The sequence below is a fragment of the Elephantulus edwardii genome, unplaced genomic scaffold, assembly GCF_000299155.1.
Source record: "Elephantulus edwardii isolate Elephantulus edwardi_28Jun2011 unplaced genomic scaffold, EleEdw1.0 scaffold00028, whole genome shotgun sequence".
In the NCBI taxonomy this organism is placed as follows: Eukaryota; Metazoa; Chordata; class Mammalia; order Macroscelidea; family Macroscelididae; genus Elephantulus; species Elephantulus edwardii.
In genome coordinates this window covers 8,605,437-8,615,879 of record NW_006399778.1, presented here as the reverse complement: position 1 = coordinate 8,615,879, position 10,443 = coordinate 8,605,437, and the positions used below count along the sequence as shown (strand labels likewise).

At 43.8% G+C, this 10,443-nt stretch overlaps 1 protein-coding gene across 1 annotated transcript; it reads left to right on the top strand.

The window, feature by feature from the left end:
- The first annotated feature begins 7,664 nt into the window (after positions 1-7,664).
- Positions 7,665-9,722, top strand: C1QA (complement component 1, q subcomponent, A chain). Its single transcript, XM_006883548.1, has 2 exons — positions 7,665-7,827; positions 9,148-9,722. Exons 1-2 carry the CDS (start codon positions 7,665-7,667, stop codon positions 9,720-9,722), a joined length of 738 nt encoding a protein of 245 aa, XP_006883610.1.
- The last annotated feature ends 721 nt before the right edge of the window (positions 9,723-10,443 follow it).

The following is a 10,443-nucleotide window of genomic DNA, read 5'->3' as shown; positions in this document are numbered from 1 at the left end:
GCACAAGCCCCGTTAGAGATATTGTGAGACAGACTTCCTGTCTTTCACTCAGTTTCTTACCTTGATAGATGAAGGCAGTGAGCCTCATAGAGGTTAGATGACTTGCCTAAATTCACACAGGTATTAAAAATATTACTCTGACATCATTTGGCAAAGGCATAGAACCCCTCAGTAGTTTAGTGAGGAGGCTGTAGCATTTCCATTTTACAGATGGGAAAACTGAGGCTGGATTGCTTCAGGTCAACAATGAGTTGTGGGTTAAGCCAGCCTGAGCTTCCAGCTCCTCACACATCCTAAACCCAAGGAGCAAGGAAGAGCTGAGCAGAAGGATCTTTGGGTCCTTACCCTCCAATTAAACATCCATGCTTGATAGACGTTGGAAGTCACACAGGATTACAATTTTAAAAAGAGTCCCAAGAGTTTGAAAACTTTGGCCCTAAACCATGTACAGCAGCCTTTTCTTTTCTCTTCTTCTTTCTTTCCCTCCCTCTCTCTCTGGTGAAATTAAAAGAGGGGAGAAAAATCACATTTATGGACAGACACAGAATGGTCAGCCCAGACCTTAGCACACTGGTCTCCAGCCTGAACAGGACAAAAAAACTAGCTGTCATTGAACCAATTCTGACTCATGACAACCCACATATCAGAGAAGAACTTTACTCTGTAAGGTTTTCAATGGCTTATTTTTCATAAGGAGATTTCCAGATCTTTCTTCCAAGGTACCTCAGGGTAGATTTAAACTTCTAAGCTTTTGCTAGCAGCCAAGGTAGCACATTATTGCTTGCACCTTCAAGAACAACCCAGGAAAGACCGTCAAAAGAAAGGCATTCTCAAAGCCCAAGCTGACAATGATGTAGTGTACTGTGCAGGTAATGAACTATCTGTCAGTGAGGACATAGGGCTAAATGAGCCAAATATTTAAGAGAAATTTACCCTAGGTGGTGAAATTACACACACATAAGCTTTTCTTGTTTTCTTATGGTTGATAAAGATTATCAATCATTCACCATATGCCAAAGGTTTTACAAATATATTATCTCATTACAGTTTTATAATAAAAGTCCCTAAGAGTCTACAGAAACCTCCTAGAGCTAACAGATTAATTTAGCAGAGTTGCAGGGTATAAGGTCAGCAAACTAAAGTCATTTGGGTTTCTATACATGAAAAATGAGAAATCTGAAAGAGAAATTAGGGGGGAAATCCCATTGACAACAGCATCTAAGAAAATATAATAACTAGGAATAAATATAACCTAACACAATAACAACTATATAATACACTGCTGAGAGAGATTAAAGCTGAGAGAGCTTAAACAGTGGAAAGATACCCATGTCCATGGATTGATAGATTTCATACTATTAAGATTTCATTAATACGCAAATTGATCTATAGATTCAGTGAAATCACAATCAAACTTCCAACAAACATTCTTCACAGACAGAGAAAGCAATCCTCAAGTTTATATGGAAAGACAAGAAACCCCAAATAGCTACACAAAGTTGAAAGAGAAGAACAAAGCAGGAGGACACACACTTCTTGATTTTATAACACAATGAAACTGTAACCCTTATTCACTGTTGGTGGGGGTATAAAATGGTGCAACCACTATGGAAGACAATATGATGCTTTCTCAAAAGGTTGGAAATAGCAATACCATTTGACCCAGCAATTCCACTACTGGGAATATACCCTAAAGAAACCAGAATTACCACCCAAGCAGATATATGCACATTCGTGTTCATTGCGGCTTTGTTCACAATAACAAATAGTTGGAAACAACCCAAGTGCCCATCAACAAATGAATGGATAGAGAAGCTGTGGTATATTCACACAATAGAATATTATGCAGCACTGAAAAACAAGGGGCGTATGAAATATTATACAAAATGGGTGACCATGAAGGACATTATGCTGAGTCAAATATCTCAGTCACAAAAAGACAAATACTACATAATGACACTGTTATAGAACAGGACTGATATGGGGGTTGGGGGGAAACAGAAAAGAGGGGATAATAATGTACACGGCATTGAAACAGACAAGAGAGAGAGAGAACTGTATAAGAGGAATATATGATTAGGTATTATCGGCATGACAAGAGTCCAGAATAAGAGTCACATAGTAAAGTAGCCCAGATTGGGGGGTGGGGGGAGCGGAATGACTGTGTAACAATGAAAGAACTTTTTTCCAAAGCAAAAAGCAAACTGGGGGGGAGGGGGGACAGGGAGGAAAATGTGCAACAGTGAATGAATGGCAATCCAAGTTCTTTATAAACTTTCATTAAAATAAAAAAAATTAAAAACCATACTGCACAGCTACAATAATCAAAACAGTCTGTTACTGGTGTAATAACAAACACATAAACCAATGGAATAATGATCCAGAAACAAACCCACACATCTATGAATTGTTGACAAAAGGGCTAAGTCCTTCAATGAGGAGCAAAGAGTCTCTTTGAAAAATAGTAGTGATAAAATTGAGTTTCCACATGATGAAAAATGAAATGGGATCCATGTCTCACACCACACACACACTGCTACTCATTCTAAATCCATCAAATCTCTAAATGCACAAGCTGAAGCTATAAACCCATAGAAGAACAAGCTGAGACAACAGTATCAAGTCTAGAATTCAACAATGTATTATCAATTTAAAAAAATAACTCCAGTAACAATAGCAAAGTTCAACAGAGCAGCAAACAAAAAATGCTGGCAAGGTTGTGGAGAAATTGGAACCCTTATTCATATTCATTACTGGTGGGTGTAAAAATGGTATAACCACTATGAAAGGCAGTATGGCATGGCACTTTCTCAAAAAGTTGAAAATAGAAATATCACTTGACCTAGCAAATTCCACTATTAGGAATGTACCCTAAAGAAACCAGAGCTGTCACCCAAACCAATGTATGCACACCTATGTTTACTGCTGTATTATTCACAATAGCAAAGAGACAGAAGCACCCAACTGCCTATCAACAAATGAGTGGACAGAAAACCTATGGTATAGTCACACAATGGAACAGTATGCAGCAAAGAACTCATAAAACATTATAAAACATGGATGACCTTCAAGGACATTATGCTGAATGAAACATCTCAGTCATAAAAGGACAAATACTGTCTAACACCACTGCTGACATGAGGGTTGGGGGGAAACTAAGAAAAAGAGGGGATAAATAATGAACACTGCATTAGAACAGATAAAGGAAAGAACTGTGTAAAAGGAATATATTATTATGTATTATTTGCATAACAATAGTCAAAAATAAGAGGTGCATGGCAAAGTGGACTGGGAAGGCAGGGAGGAAATTATGCAACACTGAATGATTTTTTTTTAGGTGAACTGGGGGTGAGTAGGGAGGAAAGTATGCAACAATGAATGAACAAAAATCTAAATTTTCTGTAAACTTGTGTTAAAATCACAATTTAAAAAATTTTAAAAAAGTAAGACTACATGAAAGTTCAGAACTTTTATCAAAAGACTTTACCAAAAAATGAAAAGACATATTTATCAACAGGAATAATATGTTCAGAAACAATAAGTTGTTGTTGTTAAGTACCACCGAGTTGCCTGTAACCCATAGAGACCCTATGTAAAGCAGCTCTGAACCCTGCCTTGTCCTGAGCCAGTCTCACTAATTCTGACACACCTCTTCCCATTACCCCAGTTATTGCATCAATCCATCTCATTTGGGGTCTTCCTCTCCTGCACTGTCAATATATCTAACAAAAATCTAATCATCAATATACATATATAAGACTTTAACAACTTAGATTTCTGGTGATCTAGTGGATAAGGAATTGCACTACCAACCCAAAGCAAGCAGTTCAAATCCATCAGCTGCTCCCAGGACACTAATCGACAATCTCCTCCCGTGAAATTTACAGCCTCTAAAAACCTACAGGAGTTTCTAGAGGGAGAAACGAGGCAGATACCAACAAGAATCTAATAACCAAATCATGTATAAAATTTTGAAAACTTAACAGCCCGAAGGACTTGAATAGACAATTCACTACAGAAGACATTCAAATGGCCAACATACACATGAAGATTCTTGGCATCATCAAACCCACAGTAAGATACCATTTCACTCCCCTTTGGATGACTAAGGGGGGAAATGAGTTAATACCAAATGGATGGATGGCGAAGAGATTGAGATTGTTCACAGCTTCAGTTTGCTCAGCTCCATGGTCAACACTCTCGGCACCAGCAGCCAGGAAATAAAAAACGTATTGTTAGGAACTTCTCTAAAGTACTGAAGAGCAACGGTGTGTCTCTGGAGACTAAGGTGCATCTGACACAGGCCATGGTCTTTGCAATTACTTGTTATGCATCAGAGAGTTGGACAATGACTAGAGAGGATAGAAGAATTGATGTCTTTGAGCTGTGGTGCTGGAGAAGAGTATCGAATGTACTATGGACTGCCAAGAAAACAAACAGATTCATCCTGGAGAGGGTTAAACTGGGATACTCCTTGGAGGTAGGGATTCTGGGGCTTCCTCTGACATACTTTGGACATGTTGTAAGGAGGGACTGGTTCTTGGAGAGGGACATCATGCTTGGGAGGGTGGAGGGACGGCGCAGGAGGGGAAGACCCTCTATGAGGTGGGTTGATTCAGTGACTGGGGTAATTGGGATGGGTGTGTCAGAGGCAGTGCAATTGGCACAGGATAGAGCAGGGTTTAGGGCTGTTGTACATAGGGTCGCTATGAGTCGCAAGTGACTCAACAGCACATAACAACAACAACAAATGTTGGCAAAGAAGGAGGAAATAGAAATCATTATCCATTGCCAGTTAGAATGCAAAATTGTGCAGCCATTGCAGAAAACAGTGTGATGGTTTCTTAAAACAACAATGAAAACCCCCAAAAAGAAATTAAAAATAAGCCCAGCAATAAATATGAATTAGCAATCCCACTCCTAGATTTGCACCCAAAATTCTTGAAAGCAAACACTCATAAAGAGCCAAAAGCTGAAAGCAACTTAAATGCCCATTAACAGTAGAATAGAAAACATGTGACACATACATAGAGTAGATTACTATTACTACTCAGCCAGTAGGAGAAATGAAGCCTTGATACAAGCCACAGTATGGATAGAGCTAAAAGACATGGGTGAAATGAGCAAATCATGAATGATAAATATTACATTGCTTCATTTACTAACAGGACAAAAAAAAGACAAATGGACAGAGACTAATGCTTGTTAGTGGTTACCAGGGATGAGTAAGTATAGCAAAATAACAGTGAAGAAAAATTGCATTGATTAAGGATAGGGCTGGTTGTACAACCTGTTATTGTAACTACTGTCAATAAATTACACACTTGTAAAAAGTGGGCTTGGTAAAAGCTGTGCGATAGATATATTTACAGCAACAGCAGTAAAGTAGCTGCTAAAGCTGCTTATTTACAACCAACACATCAAGGGATTTGTTTCCTTGGTTTGGAAGTTTAAGGGCATGGTTTCAGGGGACATACCAGTTAATTGGTCTAATAATGTGTTTGGAACTTCGGTTCTTATAGTTCATAGGGTTGTGGCTGAGGTCTTAAAGACTTGCAAGTGTCCATCCAAGGCACAAATGGGTCTCTATTCACCTGCAACAGCAGAGGAGGAAGGACTGTCAGAAACAGGAGGTGATACAGAGTACTGTGGCTCATAGCCTCCTTTATCATGAGACCAGAGGAATTGGATGGTGTTCAGCTACCATTACTAAACAATTTTATCAAAGATCCTGTAGAAGAATTCTGATCAGAAGAGGGAGAATGCAGAGCAGAATTTTTAAATCTTCATGGAATCCAGAGTTTCTGGATCTATAGAGGCTGGATGAACCCTCCAAATTTATTGTTCTGGAATAATCTATAAATCTGAAACAAAAGTACCCCCCAAGTTTTCTTAAAATCTAACAATGGTTTAGCTTAACTATAATACTAAAAGAAGATCTGCCTCAAGAATTACCTTTTTCAGAATTATCTAACATAGGATCAGAGTGACAGCAGCAACTTAGCTCTGAAACTCAGGAGTCAGTGAGTTTATGTTAATAGGGGAGGAACAACTCAGGACAGGAGTTGTGAGATTGGAACATCAAGAATGTAAATTGATGTCACTTAATTGTACATGTAGAAATTGCTGAATTGGTGGTGTGTTTTGTTTTACATATTCTTAACAACAAAAGAAATAAAATGCAAGAAACATAAAAGGCAATAAAAATGCTGCCAAGTAAGATCAGTTGTTCCGAATTTACAGATAAGAAAACTGAGGCCCTGGAGGTTAAGTACTTGCCGAAGGACAAACAGCTAAAAAAACCAACTCTCTGCACCTGCTTAAAAAAAGGCAGGTGCAGAGAGTTGGTTTATTGAGCACTGTTTCTAATTTAGGGAACCCTGGTGTTGCAGTCTGCAGGGAGTTGTGCTTTTAACCCAAAGGCAATGTCTCTCCGGTGGTTCAAACCTACCAGTGGCTCCAAGGGAGAAAGATGGGCAATCTCTTCTCATGTAATTTACAGCTTCTGAAAACATATTAAAGGGCGAGCTGCAAATCTGTTCCAATTCAACAGCAATGAGATTTTTTTTCTGTTCCTCAGATGTTTGACAATGAACACATGTTACTTTTATAATAATGAAAAAGGGCTGCAAGTTACAGTATCCCTCAGCTGCCTCCTCATCCTGGCAAATACCTGTTTCACTGTCCCCATCCCCAGACCAGCTATGGCTAGAGTAGGACAGTCAACGCCTCAGTCTTGCTGAGGTCTGCTCAAAATGTCCCTAGGTCCTGCGGCAGTGCCGGGGGCAGGTCCTCAGAAGGGGAAGGGGAAGCAGGAAGGGATGTGAAACTTGGCCACAGTTGTGCTGCCCCCGATGAGTGTCCCACAAGGATCCCAGAAAGCAGACAGAGGTCTGGGTGGAGGGCAGGAAGGAACGCCAAGTCGCCAAGTCGGAATTGATTACCAGAAGCAGGTGAGGCCAGGGGCTGAGAGGAAGGGGGCTGTGAATTCGGAAGCAGGGAGGCTGGCCCAGGCATCAACTGACACAGGAAGAAAGAGGTGAGACCACCTGTGGAGGGTGCAAAGTACTGATTCAGGACCTGGAATGGAAAATGAGGGTCTAGAGTTCTGGGGAGGGCAGAGAGAAGTATATGTACCCATCTATTCTAACCAGGATTCCTGGGTCCTGGTCCCCCAAAACAGAGAGCTAGGAGAAGGCTGATGGTGTCTGTGTCCAGCACAGGATCACATGAACGGGTGTGGAAAGCAGCAGAGGGTTCAGGGGGATGAGTGGATGTGGAGGGGATGTGACTCTCGAGTATCTGTGACCAAGTGAGGGTGTTCGTTGAGTGAGACCAGAAGCTCCGTGAATATTTACTCAGCGGGATCTGCTATCATCATGAGTGTGTGAATGTGTGTGTCCAGGTGCAGGGACAGAAAGGGGAGGTGTCTATTGGCATCTGTGTGCTCAGGGCTGTGTCCTGGCCTTTGTGTCCAGTGTTGGGGAGGTGTGTGAGTGAGAGGCTCTGTGTGTGTGTGTGTGTGTGTGTGTGTGTGTGTGTGTGTGTGTGTACACGCATGCACGCACGCGGGTGCTCATTCTTACGATATAGGATTTAAGTGGCAGGGTTGTGCATATGCTATGCTCAGCCTGCAGGCCCTGCCCTATCTTCCCAGTGCCATCATGGAGGCACCCGGGGGCTGGCTGGTGGTCTGTGTCCTCCTCGTATCCCTGACCTCCACCATGACCCAAGATGTGTGCCGAGCACCAAATGGGAAGGACGGAGCCCCAGGAATTCCTGGTCGACCAGGGCGCCCAGGCCTCAAAGGGGAGCAAGGGGAGCCAGGTAAGTACCTCCCTTGGACCCCAGCCCTCTCCAGTTTGCACACCACCCAGAGTGTTGAGGTGACCAGCCCTTCTCCCTGGGCCATTTCCCAGCCCTAGAGGCCCCTACACAGCCACCTTCCTGCCTGCATCCTCTGTGAGCTCCCCTTCATCCTCTGAAGGGTGAGTCTCTAAGAACCGTGATGTGAAAGGCCAGTAACAGTGCCTGGGCCTTGTTAGTAGTTTAGTTAACTGAGCAAGTAAGGCCACAGGCTTTAGACTCTACCTTCCTATGTGACCTCAAACAAATTACTGACTCTTTCTAGGCCTCAGTTTCCTCATCTGCAAAATAAGTATAAATAACCTTGACCCCTACCTGGAACATGGAAGGAGCCCTTTGTTGGAACTGTATTAAAAGCACTCAGATACTAATCAGAACGTCAGAGCCAATCCACAGGAGAAAGGTGTGGCTGTCTGCTTCCATATTATTTTTCTTGTTGTGTATCCTCAAGTTGGAACTGATGCCCAGGCACCGAAAGCTGACCCTCCAGCGGGTTTTCAAGGCAGTTAATTGCACAAGAAGAGATTGTCCATTTTTTGTCTGTGAATAAGCTGGTAGATTTGAACCATGCACCTTTGGGTTGGCAGCACAATTCCTTACCACTAAGCTACCAGCCTTAGAAATCCTGTGGTGTGGTTGTATTCCACCCTATATAGTCATTAAGAGTCAGAAGTAACTCAGGGGCAGTGAATTTGGGTTTTGGCACAGAGAAAGGGGTCAAGTAACTGCAGCCGTCGTCCCTCTCATCCTCCTTCCCATTCCATTTCTTCTTTACTTCCCCTTCCCTCCTCAGCTTGTTCAGAATTCAGATCCTCTCTTGTTCTGGGGCTGAGAAATTCTAGGAGAGAAAGAATAGAAAGGATGTCACAATGGCATCCCCCACCAAGACTCTCAGCCCAGGGCAGAGCGGAAGGACCAGCATTTGCAGCATCTCACAGCAGGCAGCTTGCTGTGGTCTCTGAGCCGGAAGCTGGTCACACGGCACCCAGGAGCCATGGACATGGCCACTGGGCCAGTGGAGGAGGAAGGGTGTCTGCATTTCCCAGTACCTGACGTACCCTCACAAGAGTGGGTCCATGCTCCTCTCCACTTTGCTAAGAGGAAGCTGAAGCCCAGAGATGCTGAGACGTGCTCAGGGTCACACTACCAGATAGAATCAGTGTCTCAAAGGCCCAGGCTCCCCCTCCCCCCACCCCAGCAACCTCTCTTCGCAGGGTCCAGGACTGTCCTTGACAATGAAGGGGCCCGGGACGCTCACACCAATCAGGTCTCTTTCCCCAGGGGCTGCTGGCATCCGGACAGGTATCAGAGGCCCCAAAGGAGACCAGGGGGACCCTGGGCCACCTGGAAGAGCTGGCAACATGGGCTTCCCAGGACCCAGTGGCCCCCCAGGGGCTCCTGGGCTTCCGGGGCTGAAGGGCATCAAAGGTAACCCAGGAAACATGAGGGACCAGCCACGGCCAGCCTTCTCAGCAGTGAGGAGAAACCCCCCAAGAGGAGGAAACATAGTCATCTTTGACACCGTCATCACCAACCAGGAGGGCCCCTACCAGAACTACTCGGGCCGGTTCATCTGCGCCGTGCCCGGCTACTACTACTTCACCTTCCAGGTGGTGTCCAAGTGGGACATCTGCCTGTCCATCATGTCCTCCACGAGGGGCCAGACCCGGCGCTTCCTGGGCCTCTGCGAAACCAATAGCAAGGGGCTTTTCCAGGTGGTGTCGGGGGGCACAGTGCTCCAGCTCCAGCGCAATGACCAGGTCTGGATCGAGAAGGACCCTACCAAGGGCCGCATTTATGAGGGGATTGAGGCAGACAGCATCTTCAGTGGCTTCCTCATCTTCCCATCCACCTGAGTCAGGCGGGGACCCCTGCAGCACACACTCTAGCCTCATCTGCTTTATGCTGTGTGACCCTGGGACACTCACCCCACCTCTCTGATCTTCTACGTCCTCCTCTATAAAAACAGGTGTGGTGTTGCTTTTGCTGCCTGAAGGCTGGAGAGTGACTCAGAGGCCTGTAGGACTTGCTGTCCCACTGTGTGCTCTCCAAAGGATATTACTCTTTAGAACTCTTCCCAAAATAAATGCCTGTGTCTGTGTCTGCTGAGCTGTGGTTGAGTGCCTGTCCTGGGCATTGCGTGGTCTGGGTTAAAAACAGTTGTTGTCAAGTTGATGCTGACTAATGGCACTCTCATATGTGCCAGAGCGGAAGTGGGTTCCATGGAGTTCAAAGGCTGGTTTTTTAGAAATGGACTGCCAGGCCTTTCTTCTATGTTGCGTCAGAGTGAATTCCATCTTCCAGCCTTTAGATTTACTGCATTTTAATCACTTGCGCCACTAAGGGACAAAGATATGCCTAAGAATAACAATAATTGTTAAGTACTTACGAGACAGGCCCATATTTAGTATTTTGCTTCATGTATTTAGCAGGTTCTGGAGCCATCAATGCCTGGGTTCAAATCCTGGATCCACTACTTGTTATCCAATCACAAGTGCATGTTATATAACATTGATGAATCTCAATTAAAATTAAAATCTCATTAAGTGAGACTGATAATGGACTTACCTCAGTATA

Excerpts from the sequence above, each read along its gene's own strand:
- C1QA (XM_006883548.1), top strand. The coding sequence starts at position 7,665 with ATGGAGGCACCCGGGGGCTGGCTGGTGGTCTGTGTCCTCCTCGTATCC. Across the intron at positions 7,828-9,147 it reads AGGGGAGCAAGGGGAGCCAG|GGGCTGCTGGCATCCGGACA; the intron begins GTAAGTACCTCC and ends CTCTTTCCCCAG.